Source organism: Lupinus angustifolius, chromosome LG01 (assembly GCF_001865875.1).
Source record: "Lupinus angustifolius cultivar Tanjil chromosome LG01, LupAngTanjil_v1.0, whole genome shotgun sequence".
NCBI lineage: Eukaryota > Viridiplantae > Streptophyta > Magnoliopsida > Fabales > Fabaceae > Lupinus > Lupinus angustifolius.
The window spans coordinates 26,424,364-26,442,559 of record NC_032009.1 but is presented as its reverse complement, the minus strand read 5'-3'; the positions used below and the strand labels follow the sequence as shown (position 1 = coordinate 26,442,559).

The window sequence follows — 18,196 nt, the reverse complement described above, 5'->3', positions numbered from 1 at the left end:
CAAACAATAATACATTAAATGATATATTTTTATAGGATAGCATATGTCCACCCATAACCTAACTTATATACCCTACTAAAAAGGGTAATATATCAAAGTTGACTCACCGACACGATTCATGTGGCAAAGATACTAGGAGAGAAAATGGATCACTGTGTGCCACACCTACCATTTTTGATACCTCAATATATGTAGCATGTTGTGCTATGGGTTGACAATTTGCTGCTTTTATGGAGATTGCAGTCAGGGTAATACATAGCTAGCCATTGAACATGAGCTACAAATTTTATAGTAAACCCTTGCTATCTCACGTAGGATATTTTTCCAAGGGCAAAAAGCTATACACTAATATTGTAATAATTTTTAAACTATTAGTGTACCGTCTAACATTCATATTTAATTATCGTTGACTTTAAATATAGATAATAAGCATGAGTAGTGAATTGATACAATGACTAGTCTATATAATATTTTACACTAACTACGAATAAATATTATATTATCAACCCATCTTCTCATCTTTGGTGGTGTGATACAACTGTAGCTTAATTCCCCACTTATGGTTACCGATCTCAATCATAAACGTTGATATTGCTATATTTTAGCTACCTTTGAGGCTCCACAAACTTGCTGATTTTTTCTCTGTCTTTTTGTCTGGTTTCAAGCGAAACAATGTCCATACATATATGAACTAAGGTCTAAGAGACTACTTTTTGGACGGGTCAAATTGCATAGATATCCAACCATTATAAAAGAGTGGTTGAGTCTGTCTGATAAACAAGTGGATTTAAACCAAAAAAAGAATCTTTTTAAATAGACCTTGGTCATTTTGATTTAGCCAAATTAGGATAGTCTGACCCATCAAGTCACAAAAATATTGTCCGAATACACTGAGAATTTGGTTCGTTGTCATGTTTTAGACAATCATTTTTTCGACATGAATAGTTGGTCATAGTTTTTTCCTTACTTATCCATGGAACCCAAATTGGCTAATTTAACTATAACCAAGTTTTAGAATATAGCGGCTGGAATAGGATTGTCTAATGGGTTTGGTTTGAATTTGGAAAATGAGACCAAAAACCTAAAATCTGTAGAAAGTAATCCAATAAATTTCTTTCGAAGATAAATTTTCTGTTTTTATGAACCAATTTCTGATTTGTTTTAGATACATGGACAGTCAATTGCATAAAATTTTGATTCCCAATTCCTTGAATTATATTCCAGCTTGCAAAAAAGCTAAATTTTCTAATGCATTTGTTAAAAAATGGTAATTTATGATTTTAATTTCATTTATCTTTCAAACTTTATTTTTGTTGGAAAATTCAGAATCAATTTTTCTAATGTATGATATAAATAATTACTCGCGGAAACAAAAAGTCAATAAATAAAATAGAGCAAAATTAAAAGAATGAGATCAATACTTTAAACGTTGAAATTTTTTCTCAAATTAAAAACTAAACGATTATAATACCTATCCCATAAATGTCTTTATTATATAAAATATGATTATAATATTTTCTCTCTGTATAACATAATAACACTCAATTTCATATAAGAAAAATGAAATATAAATTTTCTCTTGTCTATTATTTAAAATACTAGTCTCACTCTATGATATTATATCAACTATAGCATTCAGTTTATATATTGTGAATAATTAATGTTTATCATAATTTAGGGTTACTTTATGTTAAACTCCTCATCTTCTTCTTCATTTCTTCATCAAAGTTCTTCATTATGCCTTTCATCCTTTCTCTTTCACTGATTCTATTTTCTTTCTTTATTGCCGTTCTTTAGGCTTAGATTTCCTTTTTGCTTTCTTCATTTCTTCATCAAAGTTCTTCATTATGCCCTTCATCCTTTCTCCTTCACTGATTCTATTTTCTTTCTTTATTGTCGTTCTCTAGGCTTAGATTTCCTTTTTGCTTATTGGGCCTGAATATCCCATTTCCCTTTATAGTCTTTTAGGTTGTTATTTTTGTTATTCATTTATTTCAGTTTTCCTCTTTTAGTAACTTTGTATATAAGTTGGTTCAAAATAACCTCTTAAAGATAAGAAAATATATACATAAAATTCATCTTCTCCAAAAGCTTTTCTCTCCTCTTTCATGGCTTCTGCTAATATCAAGATTGTATAAGAGCTTAGGCTCTGATTCATCTACCCTTGTTTCTCTCTCAATTGTATCATCTCTTCTCCAAACAGTTTCTCCTTCCTTTTCGTTTCTTCCAACATGGCAAACCAAGTTAATTCCTATGATCCACACATCAATCCTTACTTTCTTTATGCTAACGAAAACCCTTCCTAAATTCTAATTACCCCCATTACTGAATGGAAAGAATTATCAATTTTAGTCTAGAAGCATGAAGTTGGCGCAGGAATCCAAGAACGAGCTCGATTTCATCAACAGAGGTATACCTCAGCCCCCTCCTAATGATCCTCTTCACGGTTTTTGGAAGAGATGTAATACCATGGTTTTGTCGTGGATCCAATAATCCATCGAAGCATCAATTATGAAATCTATATTGTGGATGAATGATGCAAGTGATGTATGGAAAGACTTTTAAGATCGTTTCTCTCAATCAGACATCTTCATAATTGTTCAGCTGATTCAGGAGTTCTATCACCTCAGTCAGGGTAACAAAGATATCTCTGATTTTATACCAAATTGAAAATAGTATGGGAAGAAATAGAAACCTGCAGACCCATCATAAGGTGTAAATGTGCCAATACATGCTCATGTGGCTTTGTTGAGTCCATCAAGACCTATAGAGAGCAAGACTACACAATTTGGTTTTTGAAGGGCTTGAATGAGCAATATGCCCATGTGAAATCACATATAATGCTCATTGAGCCCCTTCCCAATATCAGTAAGACCTTCTCCCTGACAATGCAGCAGGAAAGACATATGCATAATCCAGCAAGTTCCATAGAAATGCATGTTAAGATCTTAGTAGTGAACTCACAATCAGAGTACAATTCACCCAACTCAATAAACAATACCAATCTTCCTTATGGATCTAGAGGTAGAAGGGGATCCAACATTAGAGGCAGAGGGGACAGATTCAACAACTCTGGAAGAGGTTTAGAGAACAAATTATGTACCTTATATGAAAGGAATAACCATACCATAGAAGCATGATTCCTTAAGCATGGTTATCCTCAGGGCTATCAATCCAACAAACTTGGAAGGATGGTTAACCATACTGTAGGTTTTTCCCTTGATCATAAGGACAACAACTCTTACTCCCTTGAACATTCAAGCAAGGATGCCCAAACTTGTTCTAGGACCTTCATTGATGAGCAATTCCAAGGCATCCTGAACCTTCTCAACCAAACCAAACAAAGCCCTACTCATGCAACCAATTCTTTACCAATACAACCCCTCTAGGTATCTTTAATTCTCAATGGCTCCTTGACATAAAAGCCACATATCATATATCACATGATCTGACAAAATTCAACACACAAAGACTCATTGATCCCACACACATCATCCTGCCTAATGGTGATTGAGTCAACACCAATATATGTGGCACCATTAGATTAAGCAAAGATTTTATCTTATATAATGTTCTATTTGTTCCCACCTTTCATGTCAATTGTATATATGCGCATAAATTGACTACTACCATGAATTGTCAGCTTATTTTCTCACTAAATAGATGTGCCATTGTGCAGAACCTTTCAAGGAGGATGATTGGTTCAACTAAGCTAAAGCAAGGGCTTTATGTTCTTGATATCTACCCTACCGATCCTACTAGACACACTACCTTTAGTTTTCAACACAATGTAAAGAAAACTATGCAAACTTCCTTATGGCATAAGATATTAGGCCATGTTTCTAAAAATGTTTTGATGTTGCTTTGTAAACAATACAATTCCTTACCTATGTAATAAAGAATCCCCTCCATGTGATATTTGCCATATAGCTAAATTTAAAAACTCCATTTTTCACTTAGCACAACTTATACTACTGAACCTTTTACCTTATTACATGTAGACATATGGGGACCATATGCTACCACATCAATGTTTGGACACAAACATTTTCTAACTTTGGTAGATGATAAGACTAGGTTTACTTGGGTAATTTTTATGAAAAGTAAGGTTGAAACCATGTCTCATCTTATTAATTTCCTTGCCTATATTGAAACTCATTTCCACACCAAGCTAAAGTTCTTGAGAACTAATAATGACATTGAATTCTTGATGCATGATTTCCTCAAAAAGGAATCATCCATCAAAGAAGTTGTGTGGAAACCCCTCAACAAAATGGTATTGTTTAGAGGAAACACCAACATACTTTAAATCTAGCTAGAGTCTTGTTCTTCCAATCTCACCTTCCTCCCAAGTTATGGATTTTTGCCATCCAACATACTACTCACCTCATAAATAGGCTGCCAAGCCCCCTCCTAAAAAATAGAAGCCCATTTCATTGCTTATTTTTTGAATTACCCCACATATCCCATCTAAAGGTCTTTGGTTGTTTAGCCTTTGCCAGCATCATTAGTGCCCATAGAACCAAGTTTGATGCTAGATCTAGAAAATCAACCTTTCTTGGTTACATACTATATGACTTAGTCTCTCATGACATATTTCTCTCTAGAGATGTTCTATTCTATGAGGATACTTTCCCTTTCCTCAAATTAGATCCCTCTCATGTTACACATCACAACTCCAATTCCTCATTCACACCCTTACCATCGTATACACCTCCAACACTAAACAATGATCATATACTTCCTTTTCCTCCTACACCAGAACCCACCCTTGCCACCACTACTCCCCCTGCAACCAGACAATACCTTAGAAAAAGAAGACCACACACTCACCTTCATGACTACCACTATGACCTTTCCATAGCATCCCAAGGTCAAACTAATTTATCTTCAAGTACTTCTCACCTTTTATCTTCTATTATTTCTTATAGGAATTGTTCTGCTCCATATAAAAACTTCTACCTCTCCATCACTTCGAATCAAGAACCTAAATCATATGCTCAAGCTTCCAAGATCCAATGTCGGTAAGATGCAATGAACAAAGAACTTCAAGCCCTGATCTTCAATGACACTTGGTCCCTAACTGATCTCCATGAAGACAAGCATCCAATAGGCTGCAAATAGGTTTACAAAATGAAATTCCATGTTGATGGATCTCTTGAAAGGCACAAAGCAAGACTTGTGGCCAAAAGGCTATACACAAATGAAGGGTATTGATTACTTTGACATATTCTCCCCTATTGTTAAAATAACAACTATCAGAGTTGATCTTGCTCTAGCCTTTGCACAAGCTTGGTTTATGGAACAATTAGACATAAACAATGCCTTCTTATATGGAGATCTACATGAAGAAGTCTACATGCTCCCTCCTCTTGGCCTATCTCTTCACAAACCAAATCTAGTATGCAAGCTGCATAAATCCTTGTATGGCCTCAAACAAGCAAGCAGAGAATGACACACTACACTATCCAACACGCTCGTATCTTTGGGATTCTTACATTCAGAAACAGGCCATGTTTTGTTCACCAAGGGAAATTCAACCTCTTTCACAACCATACTTGTTTATGTAGATGATCTCATTCTCACAGGTAATGATCACACACAGATTCAAGTTGTGAAATTTGTTCTTCACAAATCCTTTCAGATAAAGGACCTAGGCCACCTTCGATATTTCTTGGGCCTTGAAATCTCTAGAACCAAAAGAATGTATTCACTTAAACTGGAGGAAGTACACCCTTTCTTTGCTAGAAGAAGCAGGTTGCCTTGGGTCAAGACCTGCCAAGACACATTTTGACTCATCTATCAAACTCCAAGCTGATCAAGGCACTCCTTTTCCTGACCCATCATGTTATAGATGACTAGTTGGAAGATTAATATACTTAACCATCTCTAGACCAGATGTCTCCTATGAAGTTCAGCAATTAAGCCTCTTCATGTCTAATCCTATGGATTCTCACTACAAGGAAGCCATTTGTGTCCTCAACTATCACAAGTCCTCTTCTGCATAATGCTTATTTTTTCCAACTAAGTCCATAATGAAGCTTACTAGATTTGCAGATTCTGACTGGGAATGCTGCTTGGATACTCGAAAATCAATCATAGGTTTTTGTGTCTTCTATGGAAACACTCTAATCTCATGGAAAACAAAGAAATAAAAATACAATGAGTCGATCCTCCTTAGAAGCTAAATATGGAGCACTTGGCTGCCTTGTGTGCAAAATCCAATGGCTTCAATATTTGTTCAATGATTTACACCTTCCTCTCACCATTTCAATTAATGTCTACTGTGATAATAGATCCGTCATATAAATTGCTCATATTGTAGTCTTCCACGAGCACACCAGATACATTGAAATCGATTGTCACGTGATCTGTGAGAAGATCAAGAAGGGTCTCATTCACTTGCTTCCTATTTCATCATCACAACAACTAGTAGATGTGTTCACTAAGCCTATGCATTCTACCTCTTTTCGGGGCTTCCTTTCTAAGTTAGGACTTATAGATATCCACCATCCTACTTGAGGGGGGATGTTAAACTACTCAGCATCTTCTTCATATCTTCATCAAAGTTCTTCATTATGATCTTCATCCTTTCTCTTTCACTGATTCTATTTTCTTTCTGTATTTCCGTTCTCTAGGCTTAGTTTTCCTTTTTGCTTATTGGGCCTGGACGACCCATTTCCCTTTATAGTCTTTTAGGTTGTTATGTGTGTTATCCAATTATTTTTGTTTTCCTCTTTTAGTAACTTTGTATATAAGGTGGTTCAGAATCACCTCTTAACGATAAGAAAATATATACTTAACTATTCATCTTCTCCAAAAGCTTTTCTCTCCTCTTTCATGGCTTCCACTATTATCAAGACTTTATTTCAGTAAACATTATTTCAGTCCATTTAACGTACCAATCTGCCTCCTTCTATCTTTTGGTGTGTTGCTTGTTTTAGAACTGTTATCTAGGATTAGGATCATCACACATCATGTTTTCTTCTTCTTCTGGTTGCTTGCTTTAGAGATATGTATGAAGCATTATGACAAAGCATAATGTGAGAGTGAGTGCGACCCAACAAAGTATCTAGGAAAAAAAAAAATCTCAAATGTCACAATTAGTGATTTTACCAAACGCATAATAGTTCATTACTGTTCCGAGGCAATGTTTTGGTCTGCGATTGAAATGTGCGACCTACTACACTGGTGTGACATGTAGAATTGTTCATCCTGTTTATCGTTTTTCTTTCCCTACTCAAGATCGATCCACGTGAAAAGTTCATTATGTATATAGTTTTCAAAAATTATTGCTGTAGTGACATATATGTAATAGTCCATTGTTTCGTTGTTTTCTACTATAAAAGTGCACATAATTTGACTTGATAAACATGATTCAAGATGATAGATATAAAAGCACACATAATATTACAAACCATATTTAGAATAAATTTATTTAATTTTAAGCATGATTACTGCATATAAATAGTTGAAATATGATTGAGACCAATTATTTCCTATCTGGAACAAGCATGCATATATGCCAGAATTCCTATTGAAAGCAAATTGTACGTCTATGTTTGGTAAAATTAACGGAAAAAAGTGACTAAAGATTAAAAAAGCAGTAAAAGTTTGGAATCATGGATATTAAGCCGGTGTATTTGCTACAATTAGTAATCAATAAAGTGGGTAAAAAATGGTAAAATAATGCAAAAGTAATTATAAGTTAGATAATGTTAATATAAATTGAAGCCTAAAATGAATTTTAAATTGAGGTCTTTTATGACTAATTAAAATAAACAATGTTAGCAGTTTAGACTTTAGAGACTAAAATGATGAGATCCTATTTTTAAAAGAGAATACTAGCAATTAGCATTTTATTAAGGATTAGGGCCCTAAAGTAATAAGATGAGGCATGTTTAAGGGGAGAATTTTACCAAAAAAATCGGGGGCATAAAGTAATAACTTTACTCTACTTACCCTTAAACCAAGCCTGAATCATTTCAAGTACTTTACCAAATTAAACCTTCTAAATTATGATTTTCTAAAAATTCTATCCAACTAGCTAGTGTAAATTCATAGATTGGCTTATAATTCTTTTCCATGTCTTACCAATAAGACTGACCTTCTTTTCTCTATACACTAAATGATAATATATTATAGGACGAGCATAATATATTATAGTATTAACACACGAGTGTAATTAATTAAGATTCTTATGCATCAATCATATTACACAATGAGGCCTGTGAATTTGTGATACCTTAATCAAATAATGCAAGCAATCAAAGTAAGTTTAATAATTTAAAAGGGACTTTGGCATTAGAAAAGATTCTCACTGTACAATCAAGTGGTTCCACATATGTTGGGGTCAAGTACTTTGAATATAAGTTTTAACTGAATTTATCTATTTTAATAATTGACATGTACTGAATTATCTGTCAATTTCCCAACATTTCACCCTGTCATGGTTAAGAAAAAACAATCTAAAAAGAGAAAGTCTTAGATTCAGTGAGAGTGAGATATTTGTCTCGGTTCTTGTCATCTATTCCTTGCTGTGTAAGATTTGTGACTCATTTTTTTGTCTTTTTAAAATAAATTCTTTAGTTAAAAAAACTAAAGTTGCTCCACAACTGGGGTAATTTAATGTAGACTTGATCCATGGAGTTCGAGTTGACTCTCTTTCTGCCTGGCTTTTTTAATAGAAATTATTAGGGGGAAAATGATATTTATGGAGTTCAGTCCATCCCTAGTATTGAAGAGTCTGATACTTGAGGAAAAATAGAATTTTCTTAATTTTAAATTTTTTATTAAAAAATAACTTTAAAATATATTCAATAAATATTTATTTTTGTTACTTGTCATACTCTTCATCCAATATTAAAGAAGATTTAAATTCATATTTTGGTTTTACTGGGGTGTGTTGTTAGTACTCCAAGAGATGAAATGGGTTGATTATGTGGTAATGGATATGGGAGTTTTGGATGCAATGGTCATAATAGGAAAATTATTTTCTCATGTAAATATTTTAAGCATTTTTTAATGATTGATTATTTCATTAGAAAATTTTCACTTTAAAATAATAATGATTAGGGATCAATAATTGTAAACGAGGACGTAAAAAAGTGTGAATAAGAAGTGACATGAAAATGTCATTTTATGTGTGGAACTTGATTGGAAGAAGAGTGGGAGACGATACTAGTTAATTGGAATGCGCACATGTTCAGCTTTTGGGTTAACCGTGATTAATATTTTAATGTTAGGATTGAGGTCATGAGAGATTTTATTGATGGCTTAAAATAAACATACAAGTAATTTACACTGTTTACAACATATTTTGCCTGGTTGTTCAAGGAAAATTATTTGTTCTGTTATTTAGATGATTGACATTTGATTTCTACGATGGTATAGAAATGATACTACTTAAAGGGGCAACAATGTTTTGTTTAAGTCGGTTTCTAATCCAATTTTGTACTTGAAATATTATTGTTAAGCACCTTCTTTGATGAATAGGTGTTTGTTGTTCCATTCTGTATTCTTGTGGGGCTGTCACACACATTGTTATTGTATATGTTCGTTCCTTTTTATGTAGTTTGTTCCTTTTTTAATAAAATTTTTACTTACAAAAAACATATAAGTTTAACATCATATTTAACCTAAAATCTTTAAACATTAGGTTTATAATGTTATTACTATATGCAATCTATTATTAGTGAATGTGTGATTTCTTTTAGCTCCCAACAATCAATTTATCAAGTATGAGTCTTTAAACATTCTCAAGTACATGATAGTTTCAAGAAAAGCACAACTCACTTGAATTCCAAACTTCAAATAACTTTATAATATATTTCTATAAGTACTACAAACCAGTGTTGTTAAAACCGTACCGGTTATCAAATCGGTCAGGATACTGGTATAGTGGTACAGTGGTTCAACCAGTGGTTTAGTAATTAAACAGCATGCCGGTTAAACCGGACATACATACTTATATATATATAAACCTATAACAAAAAATTCCAAATAGGTAGATACTCAAATTTATAATCCATATTTATAATCTACTCAAAATTCACATAAATAAACAACTTTAAGTCTTTAACAAATTCAAAGTCTAAATTAAAAAACATATATCAATCCAAAAGTATCACTTAACAACCACAAAATATAAATAAATGACATAACTTCACAACTCACTAAGAGTCAAAGTTGTCTCATATGAATATTATACTTTTCTACCAAATCCTATCTTCAGACAGTACTTCAAGATTACACAAATGTCACTGAGATTACACAAATGTCACTGAGATTACACACGAATGTTACGGAACCAAAAGATGTAATCTAAGCATGTCTTGGAAGTATGTGCCTTGAAAAGGGTTGAAGAAGAGTTGGAAAGATGGGTCACCTTATAATTGATTTTTAAGTTTTTAAGTTTTTTTTTTTAAAAAAAAATGTGTATAAACCAGCCGGTTTAGTAAAATACCGGCCGGTTCACCGGTTTTGACCGATTTTTGACTGGTTTTGACCGGTTTTGATACTTGGCCGGTTCAACACCTGTACCGTACCGGTTAGGGGTCCGGTTCACCGGTTTTCCGGTTGAACTGACCGGTACGAAACGGTTTTTATAACTATGCTACAAACTAAACATCGTAGTTCATAATTACTCGTCCCAATTGAGCTTCTAGTGGTGATATTACTTGTTAGGATTGAGATTGTCCAAATTATGAAAGGTGTATATTCATGATCTAAATATTTTTCCACATCCTAAATGAAAGAAGCATACAAGTAAGTTTGATAACTTATCTTAACAAAAAAATCTAAGAGAATCATTAGGTTTATTATGAGTATTATCAATTACATATTCGTCAAATTATCCATTATTCAACCGTGTTATTTTTTTTATCTTACTCATAGAATTTCAAACATTTAAAAAATGTTAAAAGAATTTAGTTTAAGCAAACAAATATGACACACAATCCATGGATAATAGATAATGACAAAATATATTCCTTATAATATTGGAATATACTTTGCCTCTTATCTCTTGAACCAGTTTTCAAGGAAGTATTAGACTCGGTTATTCTAATCAATGACATCAAAACTAACCCAATTATGATAATGAACCAGAAATCAAAAATATATATATGTAAACCTCACGTTTCATGAATTAGACTCACCTATTCTAATTAAATTACATCAAAGGTAACCCAAATAAGATAATGAGCTACAAGCAAAAACAATCTATATGGTCCAGAGGTGGGGTTTATGGATCTTTAAGTTTAATTCAACATATTTTTTTGTTCATTTCTTTAATTTGGTATTTTCTACGGTTAGAATTAGTTTCAAATTCAATATAGAGATATAAAATTAATTTTATTTCCTAAGATCTCACTCATTAAAAAGAATCTAATGATTCTTAGAAGGGATTTTGGTTAAGAATGACATCCAAACATCACAAAAGGAGTTAGTTTCTTAATAAAAGTAAGTTGTAGTACCCCAAAAAAAATTATAAGAATTGAGAAACGCACAAAAATGCTAAATTAGAAGATGCAAATCATGTGAGAAATATGGTGGGGTTCAACATCAGATGGAAAGACTAAATTAGTGCCACTTTAATAAGATTGATAGATTAACTGAATGATATTTTTTATGATTTAGGTACTGGAATAAAACCATTTTGGGTGCAAATCAACTTCCAAGTAATGAAAATACTTTATGAATAAAAATATATATTTTATTAGAACCAAACAGTGGCCAAACTAATCTAACCTGTATTTTGTCAATGACTGAAAAAACATATATTTAATTTAACTCAGAGTCAACATTTTGTCAATAAAAAAACATTTTTTTAAATTAATCAAACCTGTATTTTGTGAATGATTGAAAAAAAAACATATATTTTACGGTGAAAACAATTTATGACTGGACATTTTTTCTTTTAAAAAAAGCAACACACAATTTAATGTTGGAAATGATTTGAGTGGAAATCAAAATAAACCATGATAAGCCATCACCTTTAATGCAAGCGTGTAACATGGAAATTCTCCAATCTAGATAGATAATTGACATGAATCAAGGGTTATATATACATGATTACTGCCAAAAGAGGGTATGTAAATATAAATGTAAATATGGAATGGATATCTCAACTATGAGTAGTGACTAGAAGAGTGTGACAATGGAGAATTTTGTATACTTCGAAAGTTGCTAAGTTTTCTAATAATAATGTTAAGACTATGATCTGTCTTATCATCTTTTCAATATTTTCTTTCGTTCTTTTTTCAGAAAAAAGCACATGTCATGCATACCCTCTTGTCCCTTCTATTCCACTATCCTTCTTCTGCCGTACACAACCCTCGGTCCCCGCCATCAACCACCAACACTTCCCTCTTCCTCATCACTATGTCCTTTATTTTAATTAAATCATGTGAGTTTCTTCTTGAGGTTTCTTAAGCCCCAAAATCCACCACAAAAAACTTTCCTTGTTGTTTTTCTCCTTTATGAATCTCCTTTTTCAGAGAGATAGCTAAGGGTGATACAAAGTGGCAAACTTTCTATTCATTGAGATATGAAGCCAATTACATAAAGGTATGGAGTAATGAATATAATCATATCTTTTATACGTTTAATACAACATTCATAATTTAGTTTCATTACTTTTTTTGAAGAGACAATTATACTTAAATATAAGTGATGATAATGATGTAATAACAACGTATAAAAGTCATACACTATATACTATCAGATTGTACAATTTTTCTCATATTATCTTATATTATGCTTTTATATTATATATAACCTTCCCTTTGTCTCTACTTAACAATATATTTAATTGATTTATCTTTTATTAGCTTCTCCATTTACATAAGAATATAACTATATAAGCGACTCATTATAACATTAAAATTGTTTCTTAGTGAATATCACCAATTCAATTCTCGTAAAGAACCTCTTCACATATAGTTAAATTATCGACTCTCGAATATTGGGTCACCATTTTCTCCATTTACATGAAAATAGGAAAGAAAGAGAAAACAGCATAAAAAAGCCATAAATAGCAGCCTAATTACAACAATAAAACCAACAAGGCATGAGCACATCATTAATGGTGCAACCAAGACATAGAGTGAAATGAAACAAACACATAGCCCAAGAAAATTGAAAATAGGAGGAAGTGCAATGAAGAGGACATAGCTGTAATAAGGGGAAACCCTATGAGGGGTCCAAAGTGGGCACCTAAGACACCTAAGAGTTTCTGAGTTATCGCTTTCATTTCCTCACCCCCATATTATTATGTTTACGTATACCCTTTTCTCTTCTTAGCACTCTCTAATAGTTGTGTGCGGCTACTAGTATTGTAATATTGTAATGGTAGTAATAGCTATCAATACCTTTTTTAAAACAACAACTCATGTTATCAATCATACAACTAGCCGCACACTTCAAATCATCAATGCACCTTTTAATTCTTAGTAAATGTCTCTATGAATTAGTTTATATTGTTTTCAAATTACTAACTTATAATCAAAATCCTAAATTGATCAAATGATTCAAGTGGGGTATCTCTACTTTCTTTTAAAAATCTGAATTTGAGTATGGCTTGTGGAAGAGTATCTAGTTGGGATTGTTTTTATAAACAAATGTTATTATATTAGTATTTGTTTTGGCTCCAACCGTCAACCTTCTTCATTCCATATTATAAGTTCTTCACGCTAACTATCAGATTAACTTTTGTTGTTGATAAATTTGTTGTATTTGAGACTCAAACTCTCAACTTTCTTTACTCTATTTCTTAAACCTTTCACCGTAACCATTATCTTATAACTCCCACAAGCCCGATGTTACTCGAACTAAATTGTGTCATGTAACTTGTGACAAGAACAAAAACCTTGAATTGTGATTTAAACCTCAATCTTTGCAAGAATAAGTTATGGCCTTAAATTACAATTCAACGTCCAAAATGGTAATTGAGATTATGATATTTTTACTCAAATGCCATTGGTGTCGAAGTTTAAATTTAAACATATGATCCAAAGTTTAGTAACATTTTTATTTAATGAAACAGTGACTATATAAAAATAGAAACGTTTCCTAAGATGTTGTAAAGCTTATTATATTCCAAAGAATTTGCAACTTGCTACCTTAGCAAAGGATGATAATTCTCTTTAAATTTGAATTCTGTCTCTGAGCGAATTCAATTACTGAGAACAATTAATCACACTTTGTCTTCATTGGGAATCACACACGCAAAAAAGCAAGAAAAAACTTGTCTTGAAATGGAAAACGTTTTAAAAATGCATGCTTTATTTAAGTGTCTGACGTTAATGTTTTAAACTGATGTCACAGGTTATAGGTGGAGATTACGAAGCATGAAAAGTTAGTAGCTAGAGGAAGAAGAAGAAGAAGAGTGGTTGCAGTTTCAGTTGCAGTTTGTAGTAGCAGTTCTGTAGAAGAGACAGAACAACACTAGTGGCTCTCATGTACTTTACAAAGTTGCAAACTTCAATCCAAAATTCAGATCTCGAGGTGCCTTGTTAAGGTGGTTTGGTTTTTTGTGAAAAACTAGAAACCTTCTTTGTTGGGTTTCATTCTGGAGCATTTGTCTTGAAGAGCTTTGTTTTATGCTTGGTTGGTTTGTGACAATTAAAGGGTCAGTGATCATGTTGAATTTTTTGGCTTTGCTTCTCATATAAGCTTGGTTTTACTATTCACTTTCAACTCAAAGCTTGGCCTGTGTTTCTTCTTTGTATTTTATTATTATTAGTCTTAGGAGGTTTAGGGAATTATTAATTAGTACTATTCCCTTTTTATAGTATTGGCCATTGGGGGGTTTAGAACATGCAAATAAAACTGTTGCCATTGGTGGTTGGTTCCTCGTACCTCTAGCCCCTTGTTTTAACTTATGATTGTGACATTTAATATCATACTGGGATTTTCATAATTGGCTTAAGAAATTGAAGGCACTTGGTTGGAAAGTTCTCAGTTTATATATAAGGTGGTGTTGAGAAGCAGTGGAATTCATAGTTAGAAGTGAGATTTTCATGTGTGTAAGATATGCTGAGCTCTAATGAAGGAGATAATGATGTATTCTTTGACTCAATAGATAGTTTGTCACCTCAAGATTGTGGTTTAACCAAACAAGAGTTTAGTTCAGATTATGAAATTTGGGTGAATGAGCCTCTAAGTGTGAAAGAAAGGCGGGGACGGTTTCTTCAGGCTATGGGCTTATATGAAACTTCTGCTTCCAAGATTGGTTCACAAGAGAAAATGATGAGCCTAGAAAGGATCGAGGAGTGCAGTAGAGCAGTATCGAATGCTTGTAATTTGGCTACTGATCAAAGTAGCTTGGTTCTCTCTGGATGCAGAGCAGCTTCTGAAACAGAAGCCTGGTTTGATGGACTGAAAGGGAGGCCACAACTTAAACCAGATGTAAGTTTTGAAGGGAAAGTGCATGAGCTGTCTTTTACGGGTCATGAGCAGAGACATAGAGAAGCTGAGGCACGCGAAGAATGTCAGGATTTTGAGATGGGTATAAAGAAGAAGAAGAAATGGTGGTTCAAGAAAGGCGTTGAAGGAAAAGTCAGATCGAAATTGAATACGGGGACGAATAGAACTCGTAGAGTAAAGGTAAGACAGAATAAAAAGAGGTGGATGGAGTTCAGTGGGCTATACATTGGACAACAGATCAGAGCACACAAAGGCTTAATCTGGACCATGAAATTTAATCCCAATGGTCATTATTTAGCGAGTGGTGGCGAAGATGGCGTTGTGCGAATATGGCATGTTATATCACTGGATACATCTAGTATTTGTTTCACTACAGAGGATAGTACTGCTAGCAAATTGAAGTTTGAGAACTCTTATCATCAGAAGAAGCTTTCAAATCAATCCTTCATTTTCCTTCCAAATAAAGTTTTCCAAATTGAGGAGTCACCACTACAAGAATTTTATGGTCATTTCAGTGATGTCTTGGATTTGGCTTGGTCTAATTCAGATGTAAGTTTTAACTTGCTCAAGCTTGTTATTCTTAATCCCCCTTCCCATGATCACGCAATCGGTTTTATTAGTTCACTTCGCAATTTCTATAAAAGCTGATTTAGAATACATGTTTCAGATTCTCCTCTCCTCTTCTATGGATAGAACTGTTCGTTTGTGGCGAATTGGTTGCAATCAATGTCTAAGTATTTTCCATCACAATGACTATGGTAAGCATATACTTTGTTCATAATTTGAAACATTTGCATGTGCTTTCCCTATAGATATAATCATAATTGTATCTTCTTTTTTATGGAAGCAGTGACATGCATTCAGTTCAACCCAGTTGATGAAAATTACTTCATCAGCGGGTGCATAGATGGCAAAGTCAGAATATGGGGAATACGTGAAGAGCGAGTAGTTGATTGGGCAGACATACGAGATGTCATAAGTGCCATAAGTTACCAGAAAGATGGGAAAGTATGCTATTAATACTTGTCCGAATCTTTCATGATTTTCGAGTCTTCTTATTATTATGACAATGAAAACTTGTGTCCATGAGATTGATGAACCTTTGTTTATTTATGCATACAGGGATTTGTAGTTGGTTCCATTACAGGCACTTGTCACTTTTATGTTGCTTCAGGTATGCAAACATGTTCTGTTGTCCTCTATCTTCCTTACAAAAGTTAAAAACAAAGGGACATGAAATTGAAAGTAATGCCTAAATTGGATTCTAATGATTTAGGAAAATATTTCCAGCTTGAGGCACATATACTTGTGCATGGAAAGAAGAAAGCATCAGGGACCAAGATTACTGGAATTCAGGTTTCATTCAATGGAGAGATTATTTCATACTAAAATGCTATACTTTGCACTTTTATATTAACATTATATTGCTCTTGTTCTGTTGCAGTTTTCCCAAAAAAACCATCAGAGAATTATGATCACATCAGAAGATTCCAAAATTCGCATATTTGATGGCATTAAGCTTATTCATAAATACAGAGGTATACATTTCATATCTTATCATTGAATTTACTTCCTTAATTTGTGACTTTTACATGATTGTGTCCACTGTCACATTGATAAATTTAAGGTACTTTCTTTTGTAATGTGCCAAAGTTCAATAAAATTGGTTTTCTTGAAAATCATAAGCTAATGGTTTTTACTGCTTTTAACAGGCCTTCCAAAATCAGGAAGCCAAATGCATGGTTCATTTACATCAAATGGAAAACATATAATTTCAGTTGGAGAAGATTCTCATGTGTATATTTGGAACCACAATGACACTAAAAATGCTTCAACCAAAAAGAAAAAATCTGAGTCCTCTTGTGAGTACTTTTTCTCTAAGGGTGTTACTATTGCAATACCTTGGTCAGGTATGAATGCTGAACAAAAGGGTCCATGTAGTAATTTCAAGCAGCATTCTTCAGAAATGAAAAACCAACTAGAGGCTGTTTCTGGTAGAGATTCAGAGCGATTCTCTTTGGGTAGTTGGTTTTCCATTGATGGTACATGCCGAGGCTCGACGACATGGCCCGAAGAGAAACTTCCATACTGGGATTTACCTCATGCAAAAGATGAATATGAAAAGCAGAAGTTATATCATAAAGACACTTCTCTTGATAGAGGGGTACCTGAAACATGGGGACTATCAATTGTGGCTGCTGGTTGTGATGGAACTATTAAGACATTCCACAACTTTGGATTGCCCATTAGGTTTTAAGACAATGGAATTTGCTCATTGCTAAATTCATGTTAGATGTGAAGCCTCTTGACATGTTCCTGTTATTTGTACATGTAAACTTTTTGGTATGTCACTGGTTTATTGTGGTTCTGGTGGTAGAATCAGGCCACAAATCCTGATTTTTTTAAACATTAGTTAACTTGTACACAAGGTGCATGTTTAGAAAAAAATGCAATTGAACTTTTTGTTGAATGTGCCTTTTATTTGATTATGTGGTTCTCTTTAGCTTTTTATTTGAATTCTCTTTAGAAGTAGAAATCAAACACGTAAGACCAACAACTTTTAAAAGGCAGCAGTTTAAGCCTAAAGGAGCTTCTAGGTCATAAGCCCAATTTACATAAAATAAGTTTTGGATTTCAATTTGATTGGTAACAAAATTGGTTTTACTTTTACAAATTCCTTTTTTTTGCCTCTTCTTCATGCCGACTATTTTGCTGTCTCTGCCTCTTCCTCACATTGTTGTTGTTGCTGCTTCTCTTTCCGTATTCC

General features: G+C 33.2%; 1 protein-coding gene across 3 annotated transcripts; it reads left to right on the top strand.

The window, feature by feature from the left end:
* LOC109358926 (guanine nucleotide-binding protein G(I)/G(S)/G(T) subunit beta-3-like) lies at positions 12,456 to 17,899 on the top strand. Of its 3 annotated transcripts, XM_019603438.1 has the most exons (11): positions 12,456 to 12,570; positions 14,329 to 14,508; positions 14,796 to 14,900; positions 14,931 to 15,978; positions 16,097 to 16,187; positions 16,277 to 16,437; positions 16,552 to 16,603; positions 16,706 to 16,785; positions 16,874 to 16,967; positions 17,142 to 17,399; positions 17,430 to 17,899. In XM_019603438.1, the coding sequence occupies exons 4-11, from the start codon at positions 15,037 to 15,039 to the stop codon at positions 17,684 to 17,686; spliced, it is 1,935 nt and encodes a 644-aa protein (XP_019458983.1). In that variant the 5' UTR covers positions 12,456 to 12,570; positions 14,329 to 14,508; positions 14,796 to 14,900; positions 14,931 to 15,036; the 3' UTR covers positions 17,687 to 17,899. The 3 variants fall into 3 exon arrangements, with proteins under 3 accessions (XP_019458983.1, XP_019458976.1, XP_019458992.1); XM_019603431.1 differs by lacking the exon at positions 12,456 to 12,570 and having other exon boundaries at positions 14,289 to 14,508; XM_019603447.1 differs by lacking the exon at positions 12,456 to 12,570 and having other exon boundaries at positions 14,290 to 14,508; positions 16,280 to 16,437.

Coding starts and splice junctions, on each gene's coding strand:
- LOC109358926 (XM_019603438.1), top strand. CDS start 15,037: ATGCTGAGCTCTAATGAAGGAGATAATGATGTATTCTTTGACTCAATA. Junction 16,786..16,873: donor CCAAGATTACTGGAATTCAG/GTTTCATTCAAT, acceptor GTTCTGTTGCAG/TTTTCCCAAAAAAACCATCA. Junction 17,400..17,429: donor GCAGCATTCTTCAGAAATGA/AAAACCAACTAG, acceptor TTTCTGGTAGAG/ATTCAGAGCGATTCTCTTTG.